At 39.2% G+C, this 20,926-nt stretch overlaps 1 protein-coding gene across 1 annotated transcript in view; it reads left to right on the top strand.

Annotated features, from left to right (window-relative positions):
* LOC6047498 (vertebrate ancient opsin) overlaps positions 1-20,926 on the top strand; it is a 58,146-nt gene that overhangs the window by 16,379 nt on the left and 20,841 nt on the right. The window contains exons 2-3 of the mRNA XM_038265800.1: positions 814-1,253; positions 8,411-8,570. Coding sequence (XP_038121728.1) covers positions 924-1,253; positions 8,411-8,570 — 490 coding nt within the window. The 5' untranslated portion in view covers positions 814-923. The remainder of the gene's footprint in view (positions 1-813; positions 1,254-8,410; positions 8,571-20,926) is intronic.

Raw genomic sequence — 20,926 nt, 5'->3', positions numbered from 1 at the left:
GATTCCATTACGCCCGAACCAGTAGACCATTTTTTGTTCATCAGTAGCTACCCCGAGAAGATGAAAGTTGTAGTTCATTGTACGCTTTTTTGAAGTTGAAGACTCCAAGTTTTTAAATTTTACTCTTTTTTTGTTCATAAATATTGTTCAGCTGTTTTCGCTTCAACTTTTTTTTTAATTCAGAGTAATCTTTGCATCTTCCCCACACTCAGGATTTCCAGAATTGTAATCTCCTCCGATCGATTCATTTTGGACAAGTGAAAATGTGACGGCGAATCGATGGGATGTCACAAAAGTAATACCCCCACATGCCAATGGCATCAGATAAGTGTTTGCTAGATGATTTATCGCTAGCAGCTCGACGTCTGCCAGATTTTCGTGGAAGAGCAAATCCGGTGTCAAGTTTGGGATAACCATTAATTGATTGCAATCGCACCTTCTTTTGCGAGTGGCTCCAGTGGCGATTACGTAAAAGTTGCAAAAAGTTGATTGAAACCTTAATCTCGTAACCCAGTTATCGGGGTTGGATGCAAAACTTTTCGCTTGACGTCAAGGAGTGAAGCTGATTACAAACTTTTGGTCACTTGCAGTTTCAAAGCACGTTGGCACTGCAAATTGCCAGACAACTGGGAGAATTTGTAATTGCGTTTTTTTTCTGGTTTTGAAATTCAATTAGTATCAGGTGGAGCTAATTGCTGCAGCTTTTGTTGGTTAGGATTTATTCTGGCTGATTACTCTCCTGATGATTTTATAAATTCTTTGAGTTTTTCTGTTTAGTTAATTACTGTCACCTTTTCCAACGTTCAATTTCAGACTTAATTGACAAGCTAAGGGACACAACTTCCAAAATCGCTTATGGCCAATGGAAGCAACCTGCCGGAAATGTCGCACCACCTCGTCCACCGCTCCACCCCGTCGGAGTAATGTTGGCCAACCTGGGCGTGGCGACCGCCGTGACGACCGCGAGTCCCACGGGCAGCAGCCCGACCGGCACTAGTTCAGCGGGGACGTCCGCCACCTCCCCCAGCAACGTCAGCGGCCACAATGTCAGCGGGTTCCTCATGCCGGTCATCATCGTGGCCACGGGAACGACAACGACGGCGGCGATCGTCCCGGGACCAGACCAGTGGCCACCGGGGGACCTGATGCCGCCGTGGGCGTACGTCGCCACCGCAGTCGTGCTCTTCTTCATCGGATTTTTCGGGTTCTTCCTGAACCTGTTTGTGATAGCACTCATGTGCAAGGAGGTGCAGGTGAGCGCGGTGTTGTTACTGTAGTATTGAATTGAAAAGCTCATTTTTCGTGTGATGTTATAGCCTTACCTTAGTGAGGTGAGAAAGGCAAGAGGTTACCAGCTGGTGGTCCTCATAACGCTTTCACATAACTTGCACGAAAGCATTCTATTACGGAGTCATGGCACGATTTTATTTTTCCTGTCTACAAGCAAATCGTGTAACAGGCCAGTTTTTGATGGGTCAGACTAAATTGACTCTTCTAAATCCGAATCTGTTGATTTTCCCAATTTTCAAAGGATTTCGAGATCTTCAAGATGGCTTCTAATATGTCGGTTCGATGAGAAAACTAACTCAAAACAATGATTGAGTTCAACCAACTCCAACGTTCTTAGTGAATAAAATGATATTTTAAATTTAAGCTGTTTATTGCTTGTTGGGTAATTCTCCGCCAACTCACACAGCAGTTGCCCCGACCCCTCTTCGATTTGCGTGAAACTTTGTCCTAAGGGGTAACTTTTGTCCCTGATCACGAATCCGAGGTCCGTTTTTTGATATCTCTTGGCGGAGGGGCGGTACGACCCCTTCCATTTTTGAGCATGCGAAAAAAGAGGTGTTTTTCAATAATTTGCAGCCTGAAACGGTGAAGAGATAGAAGTTTGGTGTCAAAGAGACTTTTATGTAAAATTAGACGCCCGATTTGATGGCGTACTCAGAATTCCGAAAAAACGTATTTTTCATCGAAAAAAACACTAAAAAAGTTTTAGAAATTCTCCCATTTTCCGTTGCTCAACCTTAAAAATTTTTGGAACATGTCATTTTTAGGGAAATTTAATGTTTTTTTCGAATCTACATTGACCCAGAAGGATCATTTTTTCATTAAGAACAAAATTTTTCATTTTAAAATGTCGTGTTTTTTCTAACTTTGCAGGGTTATTTTTTTGAGTGTAACAATGTTCTACAAAGTTGTAGAGCAGACAATTACAAAAATTATACATATACAGACATAAGGGGTTTGCTTATAAACATCACGAGTTATCGCGATTTTACGAATCGCTGCAAATTATTGAAAAACACCTCTTTTTTCGCATGTTCAAAAATGGAAGGGGTCGTACCGCCCCTCCGTCACGAAATATCAAAAAACGGACCTCGGATTCGTGATCAGGGACAAAAGTTACCTCTTAGGACAAAGTTTCACGCAAATCGAAGAGAGGTCGGGGCAACTTTTTCTGATTTCATGTGAGTTGGTAGAGAATTACCCTGTTACATTTCTGTTTTGTTTTGATGCTTTTATATGTCCCTCGACTACTAGTGCTGGCATCTATTTATCCATTTATTTATTTTTCAAACGGTCTAAGCAATCAATATTACGTCCTTTTGAAATGTTAGTCTTGATTTAAAATTCCTGAAAATATTTGTTTTTAAAAAGATCGGAAAATTTCACGAATGTTTCATATTTTACCATTGTAAATCACCATTAGTTGCTGAGATATCGACATTAAAAAATGGTGTGTTGTTTGGGTGGGACTTAGAAAACATCAATTTCCTGTTTTTAACCTTTGCTAGCAATATCTCAGTAACTAAGGGTCGTATCAACAAAGGTCTAAAAAGCAAAGCTTTTAAAAAATATTTTTTTCAAAAATGGGCAAACATGGGCACTAATTTTAAAAATGAAAAACTATGACTTTTTTTTAAAGTTACCTGTAAATGGCTTTAACTTGTTAACGGTGAACTTTATCAAAAATTCACTAAAGAACTTTTTGATTGCAAATTCAATTTTACATTTTTGCGACCAATATTTCGACCAATATTTCGATTTTTTTTAAATCTGTGTTGATTCAAAACATTATAACCTGGTCAAAGATTTTTTGCTAATTCTGGAAATTTCTGAAAAATTGGCAAATCGATCCAAAAATTCCTTCAAAAGATACAGATTTTTGAATTTTCACATATCATTTTTGTATGGACAGCTGCCAACTTTGTATGGAAGATTATATGAACGAAATAATAATGCAAAATGGCTTCTTTGGGCATACCGAAGGCACCAAAAAAGTTTCAGCCGGATTAAAAAATACAAAAAAAAATCGAATGACCGAAATCTCCGAGAATTGCTCATATAAAAAAAAAAAACAAAAATATCTCTCAAACCAAGCACATTGTAAGTAAAACAAAATTATGTTAGTTGTCACAGTTTTCAGCAAACGGGAAATTTAAGCATATATAAAAAAGTTTGTTCAAAATTCCATTTTTTGCATGTTTTGAACATTTATTACAGTTAAAATCAGAAAATGATTAAGCAATGCAACACGCTGAAGACATTGTTACTCAATATACATTGTATTTAAACCAAATTAATCATTTAGAATGTTGCGGCATTTCATGGTATTTACCCAATTTTACGGATTACGCGTCTTCCGTGAAATCGATTATCAATAATCAATAATATTATCAACGACTTATTAATTTCAAAAAATATTTTTTTAAATATTGATTTAAAAAAAAAAATTGTTTTTTTTAATTCAATCAAAAATTGGTTGATGTCACAATGCATTTGCAATAGAAAAGTAGGTAAACACTATTTTTGTTTTTTTTTTTTAGTTACCAGCTAAATTCGTTTATAAGATTTTTTTTAATTTTTTAGAGTAAAAATATTTTTTTTTCTAAAAATTGAAAAAAATGCTTTAATTTTCTTTCAGAATTGGAGCCTAACATTTCAAAAGGGCACATAACTTTTGTAAACAATGGTGTATCCTTTTCACTCAAATGACAGTTTACATATATAGTGTGAAAGGGACACACTCTTGTTTTGAAAAGTTATATGCCCTAATGAAATGGCAAGCACGAATTATGGAAGATTGTCTTATCGTTCCTGAAACACAGTTTTTTTTTTCAAATGTAAAGAATTAATAAAACTTTCTGCGGAATTCTAAATACAGTCCAGACTGGATTATCCGAAAGCCTCGGAAAAATTTCACTTCGGATAATCAAATCTTCGGATAATTTGACTCACGAAAAAAATAGTGCTGTTGTTGTCTTAGTTTTGATGGTAGAGCATTGAAACTACTCTAAAATGATTGAGAATTTTTAAATATTAGATGGCGGCCAAAATGGCTTGGCCAACATATTGAAAAAATGCACTTTTTAATTTAAAAGGCAATCGAATATTCAAACTTGACCAAAATGGTGTCGCAGAACCCAAATTTGATGCTAAATGGATTTTTCGAAAATGAGAAATACGCATTTAGGTAATTTTCTCGTGATAAAAATTAGTTAATAAAAATTATATTGAAAAATTGTTATTTTTTAGAGAGTTCAACTATTTTTTACAAAAAAGTGTTTAGCAATACCTACAACCTTGTCATTGATGAACCGTTTTTTTAAGCGGAAAAAAAAAACTTTTTGCATTACTGTGCAAACGGAATTTCACAAAAATTCAAAATATTTTTGATCGATCCCAAAATGCTTTTTAATTTTTTCAGTTGATAAGACTTCTATTTCCATTAAAATTTGGAAGTGTTTTGAAAAAAATATTGTTTTGCCCTGATTTTTTGGACTGATTTTGAAGGGGAGGGATGGCATAAACTTTGAAAAATGTTTGTAATGGCCCTATTTGATGAATAAGATAAATAAATCTGAAACGAGTAGATGCCCTTGAAAACCATAAGTTTTGCTGGTCTCTATGACAAGATTTCTACTCAAAACTAAACTTTCGAGTAATTGAATGGCATCCAAACTGAAATCTAGGATACTGGAAAAATTGATATTGATTTTAAAATTGCGTTTATTTCTGCAAGAATTGAACTAATGCTGATATTTTATTTGGAGAAAATATTATGTGAACTCTTCTCTACAGTCTGATTTAATAGATAAGGTCTATAAACGCTAACGTTTAATCGGACAAAATGATTTTTTCCGAAAGTTCTCAAATATTCAGTAGATTTTTGGTAATATTTGACAAATTATGCTATTTGAAATGCTCAAATTTGTATTCCGGTATTACTTTAATGTACAATCAGTTGTACAATGAAAAGTTTACTTCATTTTGTTTAGAAATTCATTTACTTTTGGGATTAATTTTTCTAAGCATTGGAATTTTGAAATTGCATTTTCAAGTTTCCAAAACAAATTTAATGCTACATTTGTTGGAAATTCAATAACTTATATTTATAACAAAAATCATTCTATCTTGAGCCGGTTCTTTCAAAAGACCGGAATTTAAAAAAAGAACCGTGGTTCTTTTTTTGTGAGCCATGGTTCGTTCGCTCTATTCAGTGAACCGGCTCTTTGAGCGGTTCGCTCTTTTTTTGCCCACCTCTATTCTCCGCCAACTCACACAGCAGTTGCCCGATTTGCGATGAAACTTTGTCGATTTGCGTGAAACTTTGTCCTAAGGGGTAACTTTTGTCCCTGATCACTAGGCTTAGTGATTTTTCACGCTCGAAAATTTCAAATTTCACGGGGACCTCAATTTCAAAACACCAAATTTCACGCAAATTTCGCGGAACTTGAAAAATGTTAAAATAACTGTGAAAATCCTATGTTTAAATCACAGAAACTACTTTTTATGCTTCATTATTTTTTATTATGTATAAAAATCTTTACTAAATTTGAATGCGACAAAAAAATTCTTCCAATTTTCAAAAAAAAAAATCCTCCTGGTTATTGGATGGGCTCTATATATATTTTGAAACAAAATGTAGGGCACGCGTATTCTCATTTACTGAACTGCTCTATTAATATTCGACTAACAAAGCTCAAATGTTTTCGCTAATTTGCTTCCGTTATATAATTTTACATTTTATTGAATTTCTTATCATAGCTATATTTGTCCAGTCAAAATGAGTAAAATAAATTGAATTTTCTGCGTCCATTAAACATATTTTTAAGGGTTTTAGCTCATTTTCAAAAACTAAATTTATAAACATTTTGCAAAAATAATATAATTTTTAAGAAATCGAAATTTAAATTCTAAATGAGAAGAGAAAACAAAAAAGTAGTATTTTTTAACTTCCACGGGAATTATCCACCCAAATAAACAAATATCGTTAAAATTTAACAGGCACAAAAAAATGGTTATGTTTTAAAATATGATTGCAAAGATAAAAAAATACTCTTAATTTTATTTTGAATAAAACAAAGCTTGATTCTTTTAATTTCTTTCAAAACTATGCCTTTCAAATAAAATAGCACTAAAATTTTTAATACAGCGAATGAAAATATTGCTAAATTTTGATAGTTTCTGAAAAACTCAAAAATCTCAACATTTCTTCAAATGGTTCATATCAACTTGACACACATATAAAATCAAGCTTTTTAATTGAAAACTAATAAAATTTCTTTTCTTTTTGGATGAAATATTTATTAAGTTGTTAGCCTGGTACAAATTTTTATTAAAAGTTTTTGTCCCTCCCTCCTCCCCTTCCCTTCGAAGTTGGCCCGAAAAATCAGGTGATGAAAAAAATATTTTTTCGAAAAACTTAAAAATTTCAATCGATCAGCTGAAACAAATTTAAAATTCATTCCCCTGCGTTTTTCATTCCATTTTTAAGAAGGTTTGGGATCATTTTAAAAATGTTTGGGTTGATTTGAAAATCTTTCGAATTTTTGAAAATTTTCGATGTTATCGCAAAATGTTATTTTTTTGCAAAAATTTTTGTTTTCGTCAAATTATACATTTTTTGAAAACTAATAAATGCAAAACTACTGAACTAGTGTAAAATGCATTTTTAAACACTTTTTCCATGCAAATGTTGAAACTATGGCTTGTTATTTCAATATTTATAATTTTTATTTTTTTTGGCCCATATTTGCATTCAATGATTTGAGAAAATTGATAAATTTCACGCCGTCTACGAAACCGTCAAAAATCATTAAATCATTAATATTAGTAATAAAACCAGGATATTCACTCGCTCAATTCTACAGTAGTTCAAAACATTATTTTTATTCCTTTTTGAGTTTGATAAATTATTTTATGAAAAATTGTTACAATTTCACACAAACATAACATTTCACGGAGTTTCGCGGACAATGCCCAATTTCGCGGATTTCACGCTGTCCGCGAAATCGTGAAATTTCACTAACCCTACTGATCACGAATCCGAGGTCCGTTTTTTGATATCTCGTGAAGGAGGGGCGGTACGGCCCCTTCAATGAACATGAGAAAAAAAAGGTGTTTTTTAATAATTTGTAGCCTGAAACGGTGAAGGGATAGAAATTTGGTGTCAAAAGGACTTTTATGTAAAATTAGGCGCCCGATTTGATGGCGTATTTCTACATATCAATTATTTTGTAATTGTCTGCTCTACAACTTTGTAGAACATTGTTACACTCTAAAAAATAACTCTGCAAAGTTAGAAATAACACGAAATTTCAAAATGAAAAATTTTGTTCTAAATAAAAAATGACCCTTCTGGGACAATGTAGATTAAAAAAGTACATTAAATTTCCCATAAAATGACATGTTCCAAAATTTTTTAAGGTTGAGTAACGGAAAATGGGAGAATTTCTAAAACTTTTTTAGTACGTTTTTTTCGGAATTCTGAGTACGCCATCAAATCGGGCGTCTAATTTTACATAAAAGTCTCTTTGACGCCAAACTTCTATCTCTTCACCGTTTCAGGTTGCAAATTATTGAAAAACACCTCTTTTTTCGCATGTTCAAAAATGGAAGGGGTCGTACCGCCCCTCCGTCACGAGATGTCAAAAAATGGACCTCGGATTCATGATCTGGGGCAAAAGTTACCCCTTAGGACAAAGTTTCACGCTGAATTACCCAGATATATCTTTGATTATCATTGAAGTGTGTTGAAATTTTCTTTTTTAATGTGATCGGAATTCTCAGCCAAATTCATTATTGCAAAACATGTTAAAATATTTGATTAGCTTGGCAAACATTCATCTCAATCACCCAAAAAGCAAATCACTTCTAATATCGCACCTCATATTTGAAGCCAACATAGGAGTCCATATGGTTATGCAGCTTAGGTACACTGAGTGAATATTAATTATGCACATATGGTGTTCTCGCCAATATCTGGGTGAATATGACCTAATATGCAGCCCATATTGGACCCTGTATCGTCCATACACGATATGTGATATGTGCGCACACGATGCAATATGCCAAAAGTGATTAACACCCAGCAAATCTTTCTTCCCTCCCTTCCCCCTCGCAGCTTTGGACCCCGATGAACATCATCCTGCTGAACCTGGTGTGCTCGGACTTTTCCGTCTCGATCGTCGGCAATCCGTTCACGCTGTCGTCGGCCATCTCGCACCGGTGGCTGTTTGGCCGGAAGCTGTGCGTCGCGTACGGCTTCTTCATGTCCCTGCTGGGTGAGTTGAAGGTTTTGGAGCTTTTTTTGCCTCTTGATTTTTTTTTGTTCTTCTTTGATATAAAACACCCCATTCGGCAAGCGTGCCAGAGTTTATTTTCCATCGCGTAATTGTGAGTATTTCGAAAAACATTTCCATTAGACATGGCGAGGTTGCTGTTTACCTTTGCTGCTGCGACAAACAGGCAAACAAGAGGCAACCACGACCAATTCCCAGAACTGTAATATTTTATTCCTGCCGAAATTAATCTTGTATTAGGGTAGATGACCTTATTGTGGGCTTACAAATTTAATTATTGAAGAGTTTATAATTTTCAAATCCTGGTAAAGATTTTGAAAAAGTAGGTTCTTTTGAAAGTTCAAATTTCTTCAAGGTTTATGAAGTCCAAAACAAGCATCTCACCTTTAGGGTGACTGCCCCCCTGTGGAAACGAATAACACACCGCAATAAAATTCTCATTTCTGGTTTCTAAGAACCACGTGAAATATGCCACTTAAACGACCACATAATGTGCCATAAAACCAGCCCGAGATGGCTGACAAGTCATGACTTTTCGCAAGGGGTTGTTTTCAAAAAAGAAGGACATGTTTCCCTTTATTTGCAACGTAAATATTTAAAATGAAAATATTCCATTGCTCGCTTTGCTCCACGGGCGAATTAAGACCAAACATAAGCAGCTTTGGTTCTCCGAAATGAAATCAATTTATTCTTGACTAATTTCGTACCGTCGAACTTTTCTTCTCGTTGGTATAGAATTTCGTTCAGTTTTCGGTTCATTTCCCAGATAACGATAACGGGAGATGATTTCCAGAAAAAAAAAGACGCCGGCAAAGTTTCCAGGAAATCAATAAATCACAGAAATTTCTCGTTTAGGTTACTCCCACTGGGAAAAGAAGGGCAGCAACAACAAAAAAAAAGTAGCAGTGGGTGGCATTGTTCAAGTTGGCGAAATTAACTGAGCATAGCTAACAATACGTGACGACGAGATCGGGAACGCTTCCCGGAAGGCAGTCTCTGGGTCATACTCAAACATAGATTGCCCATCTGACCTTGTCCTTACGCACAAACTGCGACTTTGATTCTTTCTTTTTTTTCCTGGAATCTCCACGGATCGATTCGCTGAGGTGTCTTCCGGAAATTGGAATGTTTGCAAACTGACGGTGACCGTGAATTTCATCTGGATTGGTTTCGAGATGTTCAAAAATCTTCAAAATGTCACCCGTTCCAGCAAATTTCTCAAAGGATCCAATTGATTAATTAAAGCCTCATTAACCAGTTCAGCTCCACAACACAAAAGGAAGAATCTTCACTTCCGGTTGTGTAACTACCGAAAAATCCTCTTAGCGGTTGCTGAACGCAACCAACAATGGAAACATTGTCACTGTCAATGCCAGCGAGTCGTGAAAATGCGCAATCTATTTGGAAAGCGCTCGAGTCAATTTCCACGAACCAAGAGGGTGGGTGGCTTTGGCTCCATCCACAATTTCAACGCATAATAATTGACAAGGACTGGCCTCGGTAAAGTTTTAACAAATCGTCTACTGTGTGCTATCTTGTGACAACGACCATTTTGGTCGAAAATGAGTTGACGATGACGTTTTGTTAAACTTAACAAACTCTACAAGATGTTTTAAATCGATTTTGAAAATTCGCTTCCGTTTCCCGGATATCGCAATACACCCCGGGCAGACGGTAATAACAAAATTTATGCCATTTCAACAACAAATATTGTTAAAATAACAGAAAGTGTTATGAAATCTTCTTGAAAATCAATTTTTGCATAATGGTTTATGAACAGTTTATGTTATCATAACAAAACTTGTTATTGGTCTGATATTGGTTGAAAGCCAAAACAACTTTGGAATAACATTTAGTGTTATGAAAGAATACCTCCAAATGTTATTGGGATGATCGGATTAGTTGTTAAAATAACAAAAAATAATAACAAAGATTTGTTCGAAGACTAACTAAAAATGTGTTTAGTCTGTTATTTCCAAAACAATATAATAACAAAAAAAAATCATAACGACGGATAAAAAATTTTGTTATAAATAACATTAAATGTTATTGGCCTAGTAATAAATATCAAAAAATGTTGTTCCCAAGTTATTTCCGTCTGCTCGGGTATTCCAATTTTTGCTTAAATTATTTACTGTATCTGTTAACTGGTATAACCAAACCCGGGCAGACGGTAATAACAAAATTCATGCCATTTCAATAACAAATATTGTTAAAATAACAGAAATTGTTATGGAATCTTCTTGAAAAATCCATTTTTGCATAAGGGTTTAATAACAGTTTATGTTATCATAACAAAATTTGTTATTGGTCTGATATTGGTTGTAAGCCAAAACAACTTTGGAATAACATTTTTTGTTTTGGAAGAATACCTGAAACTGTTATTGGAATGATCGGATTAGTTGTTAAAATAACAAAAAATAATAACAAAGTTTTGTTCGAAGAATAACTAAAAATGTTATTAATCTGTTATTACAATAACAATCCAATAACAAAAAAATCATAACGTCGAATAACAAATCTTGTTATAAATAACATAAAATGTTATTGGCCTAGTATTTTCAAATATCAAAAAATGTTATTTCTAAGTTATTTCCGTCTGCTCGGGAATAAGTAAAACTTGGAGCGTTTATTTAGCCATACAATACGAACCAATCGCTTCAAAAAGTTTGACTCCATCATTCATAATTCAGCCCGAACAGACGTTAGTGACAAAATTCATGCCATTTCAATAACGAATACTGTTAAAAAAAAACAAAAAGTTTTATGGATTCATGTTGAAAAATCCATTTTTGCATAAGAATTAAAGCCAAAACAACTTTGGAATAACATTTGTTGTTGTGGAAGAGTACCTTCAAATGTTATTGGGATGATCGGATTAGTTGTTAAAATAACAAAAAATATTAACCAAGATTTGTTCGAAGAACAACTAAAAATATTATAAGTCTTACTTACTTTTACTGCTCGTACAACCTCCGGGTCATGAGCTGTCTCCAGATGCGCTGCCACTGGACTCGGTCCTGGGCTGCTACTCTCCAATTCCGCTGCGGAACTCCCACACTTTCCAGATCTTCCTCCACTTGGTTCAACCACCGTGCACGTTGCGCCCCCCTCCGCCGCGTTCCAACCGGCTCCGAATTGAACACCAACTTCACCGGATTGATAGTCTGGTTCGGCTGGCGCGCATCCAGCGCGTCCGGCATTCTCACGACGTGTCCGGCCCACCGAATTCGGCCAGCCTTGGCGACCTTCCGAATACTTGGCTTGCCGTAGAGTTGCGCCAGCTCGTGGTTCATCCTTCTCCTCCATACAGTGTTCTCACGCACGCCGCCAAAGATCGTCCTAAGCACTCGTCGCTCGAAAACTTCAAGTGCTTGCAGGTCCTCCTCGAGCATCGTCCACGTCTCGTGCCCGTAGAGGACGACGGGTCTTATCAGCGTTTCGTACATGGTACACTTTGTACGCCGGGAAAGGTGACCAGACCGTAAGGTCTTGTGGAGTCCGTAGTAGGCACGACTACCGGTGATGATGCGCCTCCGAATTTCTCTGCTGCAGTTGTTGTCCGACGTAACCAACGATCCGAGGTACACAAACTCCTCCACAACCTCGAACTCGTCGCCGTCGATCGTCACGCTCGGTCCTATGCGAGTCCTAAGGGACTCGGTTCCTCCTGCCAGCAGATACTTCGTCTTCGCAACATTCACCTTCAATCCAACCTTATCCGCTTCCCGCTTCAATTCGGTGTACCGCCTGGCCACCTCCTCGAACGTTCTGCCGACAATGTCCATGTCGTCGGCATAGCAGATGAACTGGCTGGATCGGTTGATAATCGTGCCCCGCATGTTGAAGCCCGCCCGCCTCATAACACCTTCAAGCCCAATGTTGAAACAGAGGCCGGAGATACCGTCGCCTTGTCGCAGTCCCTTGCGCGATTCGATCGGGTCGGACATAGCTCCCGAAATCTTCACGCTGCACCGTGCCCCGTCCATCGTCGATTTCACCAGTCTGATCAGCTTCCCAGGAAAGCCGTTCTCGTACATGATCTTCCATAGCTCTTCGCGATCGACCGAGTCGTACGCGGCTTTGAAATCGATAAACAGGTGGTGCGTCGGGATCTGGTACTCGCGACATTTTGGAGGATTTGGCGCAGCAAAAGATTTGGTCCGTCGTCGATTTCCCTCCACAAAACCGGCTTGGTACGTCCCAACGAAATCCTTTGCTCGCTCCGACAGACGACAGAAGATGATCTGAGACAGCACTTTGTAGGCCGCGTTGAGAATAGTGATGGCTCGATAGTTCTCACATTCCAACTTGTCCCCCTTCTTGTAGATCGGGCATATTACTCCCTCTTTCCACTCCTCCGGTAGCTGTTCTGTGTCCCAGACCTTGACAATCAGCCGGTGTAGACTGGCCGCCAGCTTGTCCGGGCCCATCTTGATGAGTTCAGCACCGATACCATCCTTACCCGCTGCTTTGGTGTTCTTCAGCTTCTTGATGGCATCCTTAACCTCCCTCATCGTGGGTGCTGGCTCGTCCTCGCCGTCCACCATACCGCTGACGTCGTTTCCCCCGTCGCCTTGGTACTCCGCCTCTGGGCCGTTCAGGTGCTCGTCGAAGTGCTGCTTCCACCTTTCGATCACCTCACGCTCGTCCGTCAAGATTCCTCCGTCCTTATCCCGGCACATTTCGGCTCGCGGCATGAAGCCAGTCCGGGATTGACTGAGTTTCTTGTAGAACTTACGAGTTTCGTTGGAGCGATACAGCTGTTCCATGTCCTGGCACTCCAACTCTTCCAGGCGGCGCTTCTTGTCCCGAAAGAGATGGGTTTGCTGTCTTCGCAACTGTTTGTACGACTCCTTGTTCCCACGGGTGTTGTGCAGCAGCCACTTGTCCCGCGCTGCTTTCTTCTCGTCCCAAATCGCCTGACATTCCTCGTCGAACCAGCCGTTCCGTCGAACTCGGTCCACGTACCCGATGGCGCTCGATGCCGCTGCGTTGATGGCTGCTTCCATATGGCTCCAGCAGGCCTCCAGAGGGGCTTCAGCGAGCTCGCCCTCGTCAGGCAACGCAGCTTCGAGTTCCCGCGCGTACTGGGTAGCGACCTCATGGTCCTTGAGTCGCTCCAGGTTATACCGCTGCGGGCGACGATACCGGATCTTGTTGACCTCAGACAGGCGTTGGCGCAGCTTAGCCACCACCAGGTAGTGGTCCGAGTCGATGTCCGCGCCACGGTAGGTTCTGACGTCGATTATGTCCGAGAAGTGCCGACCATCGATGAGAACATGGTCGATTTGCGTCTCCGTGTCGTTTGGTGATCTCCAGGTGTACTTGTATAGGGGGGTGTGCTGGAAGAAGGTACTACGTATGGCCATGTTTCGGGAGGTAGCGAAATCGATGAGTCGTAGGCCGTTCTCGTTCGTCTGCTGGTGGGCGCTGAACCTCCCAATAACCGGTCTAAACTCCTCCTCCTGGCCAACTTGAGCGTTCAAATCGCCGATGACAATCTTGACATCGTGTTTTGGACACTTCCTGTACTCGCGGTCAAGAAGCTCGTAGAAAGCGTCCTTGTCATCGGCGTCGCTTCCCATGTGCGGGCTGTGCACGTTGATGATGCTCAGATTGAAGAATCGGCCCTTGATTCTCAACCGGCACATTCTGTCGTTGACTGGCCACCACCCAATCACGCGCTTCGCCATTTCGCCCAGCACGATAAAAGCTGTCCCCAGCTCGTGTGTATCGCCGCCGCTCCAGTACATAGTATAACCCCCGTACTCCCGGTGGTCCTTCCCCGTCCAGCACACCTCCTGCAGCGCCACGACTTCGAGGCCGCGGACCCGCAATTCGTTGGAAAGAATGCGGTCGCTCCCTTCGAAATTGAGAGACCTGCAGTTCCACGTCCCGAGTTTCCAATCCCTGGATCCCCGAAAATCGGGTCGGCGATTGGATCGGCTCGCATCTGGAGCTCTCTGCACTTGGTTTTTACGGCGGGTGCGTGTAGCCATCACCAACCCCCTGTCTCGCCGGAGGACCGTCGTACCAGGACTGTTTAGAGTCCCACCCTGGCACTGGGACTGTTAGTCAGCCGCCCCTAACCTGGGGAACAGACGCTGTTCCGAGCCGCCCCTAACCTGGGGAACAGACGCCCGAGGGGGGGGGGGGTCCTAACTCTATCTGCTGTAAGCCGCCCCTAACCTGGAGAACAGACGCTTACCTCGACGATGGAGCAGGACACCGATTTCCTTGAGCCGCCCCTAACCTGGGGAACAGACGCTCGAAGGGGGTGGGTTGCTCGCCTCTATAGGAGCCGCCCCTAACCTGGGAACAGCCGCTCACGGGTAGAAGGAGTCGAAACCCCAATTGTTTTGGGCCCCTAACGTGGAGTACAGACGCCCAAAACGGTAGTGGAGGAGGGGGTTATGCGTGCGCCGCGGTGCAAAAATCACTTCACTTTACACTTTAGATTTTTCCCAGAATTTCCAAAAACTTTCCGACGCTTTTATTTTGTCGCGCTTTTGCTTCGATCCGACCCACTGTGCACTCTTCGAATTGTCATCCACTCTTCCAAGTAGGTAGTCCAGCACACAGATCTTCGATGACGACGACGACACAACTACACACTATTGTGTGTGGACGGACGATGACGATGACGACGATGTGTACTGGCCACGCGGGGAGCACTTTATTGTTTTTTGTTTGGCCCGAACTGAACCGTGAGGTCGAACAAAAATTTCACCAAAATTTGACGATATCGCGGTCGTCAGGCGCGGACTTCATAGGTCGCCGATTCGCGGCAGGTTCCGGAGTAGATCGACGAAAACAACACGCCGCGATGTGCCGGAAAACCACGGTTTTTCACGATTTTATTCGGCACGCCGGTCGGAACGCGGGCACCGCACTTGCACACTCTTTTGTACTATTATAAGTCAGTTATTGCAATATCAATGCAATAACAAAAATCATAAGGACGAATAACATATGGGTAATTCTCTACCAACTCACACGAAATCGGGAAATGTTGACCGGACGCCTCTTCGATTTGCGTGAAACTTTGTTCTATCGGGTAACTTTTGTCCCTGATCACGAATCCGAGGTCCGTTTTTTGATATCTCGTGACGGAGGGGCGGTCCGACCCCTTTCATTTTTGAGCATGCGAAAAAAGAGGTGTTTTTCAATAATTTGCAGCCTGAAACAGTGATGAGATAGAAATTTGGTGTCAAAGGGACTTTTATGTAAAATTAGACGCCCGATTTGATGGCGTAGTCAGAATTCCGAAAAAAATGTATTTTTCATCGAAAAAAACACTAAAAAAGCTTTAAAAATACTCCCATTTTCCGTTACTCGACTGTAAACAAATTTGGAACATGTCATTTTATGAGAAATTTAATGTTTTTTTCGAGTCTACATTGACCCAGAAGGGTCATTTTTTCATTTAAAACTAAATTTTTCATTTTACAATTTAGTGTTTTTTCTATCTTTGCAGGGTTTTTTTTAGAGTGTAACAATGTTCTACAAAATTGTAGAGCAGACAATTACACAAATTTTAATGTAGAGCAATTCTCTGAGATTTCGGTCATTCGATTTTTTTGTATTTTTCAATCCGGCTGAAACTTTTTTGGTGCCTTCGGTATGCCCAAAGAAGCCATTTTGCATCATTAGTTTGTCCATATAATTTTCCATACAAATTTGGCAGCTGTCCATACAAAAATGATATGTGAAAATTCAAAAATCTGTAGCTTTTGAAGGAATTTTTTGATCGATTTGGTGTCTTCGGCAAAGTTGTAGGTATGGATATGGACTACACTGAAAAAAATGATACAAGGTAAAAAAATGGTGATTTTTAATTTAACTTTTTGTCACTAAAACTTGATTTGCAAAAAAACACTATTTTTAATTTTTTTTATTTTTTGATATGTTTTAGAGGACATAAAATGCCAACTTTTCAGAAATTTCCAGAATGGGCAAACAATCTTTGACCGAGTTATGACTTTTTGAATCAATACAGATTTTTTCAAAAAATCGAAATGTTGGTCGCAAAAATTTTTCAACTTCATTTTTCGATGTAAAAAAATGTAAAGTGTAAAGTGCACCGTTTCCAAGTTATAACCATTTTTAGGTAATTTTTTTGAAAATAGTCGCAGTTTTTCATTTTTTAAAAATAGTGCCCATATTTTCCCACTATTGAAAAAAATATTTTTGAAAAGCTGAGAAAATTCTCTATATTTTGCTTTTTCGGACTTTGTTGATACGACCCTTAGTTGCTGAGATATAGCCATGCAAAGGTTAAAAAACAGAAAAATTGATGTTTTCTAAGTCTCACCCAAACAACCCACCATTTTCTAATGTCGATATCTCAGCAACTATTGGTCCGATTTACAATGTTAAAACATGAAACATTCGTAAAAATTTTCGATCTTTTTGAAAAAAATATTTTCAAAAATTTTGAATCAAGACTAACATTTCAATCGGGCCAAACATTCAATATTATACTTTAGGGACGACATTCGAAAGAAACGACGACTGTTGGTATCCAACTGATCCACGAAGCGAAAAAAAAACTCACCGGGCTCCAGGCGGGACTTGAACCCGCAACCTCCTCATTAGTACTGAGACGCACTGCCAATTGTACCACTGAGGCCCTTGAGATTCTAGATGTCTCAAGCCACCTTAGTGCTACGTGTGACAATTTGGTATCTTTTCCAGCCTGAGAACAGTAGATGATGACGATACCGACTGAACACAAAGCGATCTAAGTCTACTGTTCTCAGGCTGGAAAAGATACCAAATTGTCACACGTAGCACTAAGGTGGCTTGAGACATCTAGAATCTCAAGGGCCTCAGTGGTACAATTGGCAGTGCGTCTCAGTACTAATGAGGAGGTTGCGGGTTCAAGTCCCGCCTGGAGCCCGGTGAGTTTTTTCGCTTCGTGGATCAGTTGGATACCAACAGTCGTCGTTTCTTTCGAATGTCGTCCCTAAAGTAAAAAATCGGAGACATGTCGTTAGTGTCGATACAAAACAATAATTCAATATTATTATTATTTTTTTCAATGGTGGGCAAACATGGGCACTATTTTAAAAAAAATGAAAAACTGCGACTATTTTCAAAAAAGTTACCTAAAAACGGTTATAACTTGGAATCGGTGCACTTTATCATAAATTTACTAAAGTACTTTTTGATTGCAAATTCGATTTTACATCGAAAAATGAAGTTGAAAAATTTTTGCGACCGATATTTCGATTTTTTTTTAAAAATCTGAATTGATTCAAAAAATCATAACTCGGTCAAAGATTTTTTGCCCATTCTGGAAATTTCTGAAAAGTTGGCATTTGATGTCCTCTAAAACATATCAAAAAATAAAAAAAATAAAAATGGTGTTTTTTTGCAAATCAAGTTTTAGTGACAAAAAGTTAAATTAAAAATCACCAATTTTTTTTTACCGTGTATCATTTTTTTTCAGTGTAGTCCATATCCATACCTACAACTTTGCCAAAGACACCAAATCGATCAAAAAATTCCTTCAAAAGATACAGATTTTTGAATATTCATACATCATTTTTGTATGGACAGCTGCCAAATTTGTATAGAAATTTATATGGACAAACTAATGATGCAAAATGGCTTCTTTGGGCATACCAAAGGCACCAAAAAAGTTTCAGCCGGATTAAAAAAATACAAAAATTAAAATTAAGGAAAAAAGACCGATTCCATAGAGAACTGCTCTATATAGACATAAGGGGTTTGGTAGTAAACATCACGAGTTATCGCGATTTTACGAAAAAAAAGTTTTGACATATCTTGGTATAATTAACATAGGAGCGGCCGTGGCTGACTGGTTACGGTGTTCACTTTGTAAGCGAATGGTCCTGGGTTCGATTCCCATCTGCTCCCAACGAAAAATCATAGGACATTTAAATCTTGAAACTCTGAACATGAACGAAAAATCAAAGTCGCTCGAGTCGGGGTTCGATCCCCCGTCTTTTGGATTGGTAAGCAAAAATGCTAATCACTAGGCCATCGCGACTTGGTAGGCTATGACTGGAATTAGGAATACTGTTACTGTTACTATATACGCGCTGGGTCCTTGTCCATTTGACAAGGGTTCGGAAGTTCTAAATAACGTTTGAATCCCATTGATGCAAACGTTCTTCAGGGCGGGGCTTGTCGACTCAAGCTGAGGGACCTCGCGCTCGGCTAGCCAGCGTAGAAATGGGTCACCGAAGCTCGGCAGAGCTAACACCATCCAAATGCCTATGCGAGTTATTTGCATGTATAGAATGTAGATCTAAAAAAAAAATACATGGAAACAACTCAATTTGTAAGAAGCGACCGCGTGGTCCCGTTTGGTTGGTTGCACACACACACATCTTGGTATAATTAACATAAAATGTTATTGGCCTAGTAGTTTCAAATTTCAAAAAATGTTATTCCCAAGTTATTTCCGTTTGCTCGGGAGAAAATATGTACCATCTAACCTTAAAAAATTGACTTTCGGGAAAGGTATTAAATGGTCGCTGTAACAAGATAGCATTCAACCGACGGAATACGGCGCTGTCCTCCGTTTTATTTTGGGAGAGTGCAAAGGAGCAACCCTCGAATTGGGGACCGTGTTTGCATACTAAATTGTTGACAGTCTAGAGGCTAGAGTGTGGATATTTCAGTTGTGGGGAAATCTTTACGGTTTGAACATAATTTAATGTAGGTACTTCTGCAATGATGGGAAAATCGTTAATTATATGTGATTTCTCAATACCAAACTAATAATTTTCGGCATTAACTTGCATGAAAAACATTTATTAATAGCTCTCAAAATTTTCCCACCAAAAAACACGTAAAACACGTAGACACCCTAAAAGAGAAGTTGGCGATTTAAAATTTTGAGTGAAATCGGTTAAGAGTTAAGGGTCACTTTTTTATCGTTAAAGTTGGTGAAAAAAAATCTTTTAATACAAAAACGTCCTATTTAAATCGTTAATAACTCGTCAGGGTTTACTCGGATCGTTTTGAGGTCTTCGACAAAGTTGTTTATCATAATATTTTACATAAGAATCTCACGTCTGGCACATTCAACTCCACCTTTTGGAGAAATTTTGAATATTTTCTTTTTCCTATACATTTTTTTTCTAAATTTCGCTTCGCTAGAAGACGGTGATTTTAGCGGATTGTAGACTCGATTTCACCATGTTACGTGGTGATTGTCTTAGCCCAAGTTGCCTAGGAATTGATAGTTGGGAACCAGATTCTCAACACCATGACAGCCGTTCATTGCCGGCCGCTCCCATCACCGCGCACCAGGGACAAGGAAAGGATTCGGAAGACGGGAAGTGTTGATGCTCCACTTTTTTAAGGGGACGATGGAAAATCTCCACGGTGTCCCCAAGTAAGTTTTGCTTAGAGTTTGAGGTTTTTCGGGGAGGTATAAGGTCTAGGGTACGCTCTAAGCAAGTGTTGCGACCATTGGCATAGTGAATGTTAAGGATTATAGTTTTATTCTCAAGGCAAGCAATCGGATGCTGCTGTAGGGACAATTTCAGTTTAATTACTTTTCTCAAGGCCAACATTAGATGTTGCTGACGAGGCAGTTCCCGTTTAGTTTTTGAATTTAAGTTAAACCGTTCAAGCCTAAACAGCCGGAAAAAATGAACCTGGGACCTCGTGATCAGGGATCAAACCTGACCCTAAGGACAAAGTTTCGTGAAAATTGAAGAAGGGTCGGAGCAACGTTTTCTTGTTTTGTGTAAGTCAACGAAGCGTAACCCAAACAGATTTAAAAAATTTTCTAAATTTTGCTGACATTTTTTTTTTGTTTTGATACATATTTGTTAAAAATAAAAGTTCATATTCGAACTCACCATCACTGGCATTGTTTGCCCACTGGAAGCCGCAAGCACCAATCCACAACACAAACAATTTCTCCGAATCAATTAAATGTGGCATGCCGTACTGGTTGCCTACCATGCGGGGCTACACGCGCCGTAATTGCGGCTCAAGGGACCACACAAAGAAGTCTGTCGTTGTAGGGGTCATTACGCATTTTATACACACTTCTTCTTTTTTTGCCACCAGCAACTTGTTGAGCATCTTTGCGGTAAACTTCGTGGAAAATCCTCTTTTCAAAAGCTTGGAGCAAGACTCGATTGTGTAAGTAACAGATTAGCCGGTAACGGTTGCGTTGACTTTTTTTGTTGCGGCGAATGGCTGAAATTGAGCCGTTTTCCATCTCAATGTCAAATATTTAACCTACCTTTAGGCGCTCCTCGGGTTTCGAATTTTCTTCCAGCCCCCTCCCCTCCCCAAACCAATCGGTCGTTCTAATCCCAAGGCGCTTGTGAGCTTGTAAC

The sequence above is a fragment of the Culex quinquefasciatus genome, chromosome 3, assembly GCF_015732765.1.
Source record: "Culex quinquefasciatus strain JHB chromosome 3, VPISU_Cqui_1.0_pri_paternal, whole genome shotgun sequence".
In the NCBI taxonomy this organism is placed as follows: Eukaryota; Metazoa; Arthropoda; class Insecta; order Diptera; family Culicidae; genus Culex; species Culex quinquefasciatus.
Note: the sequence above shows the minus strand (reverse complement) of the source record. Positions and strands in the feature narration are given on the sequence as shown.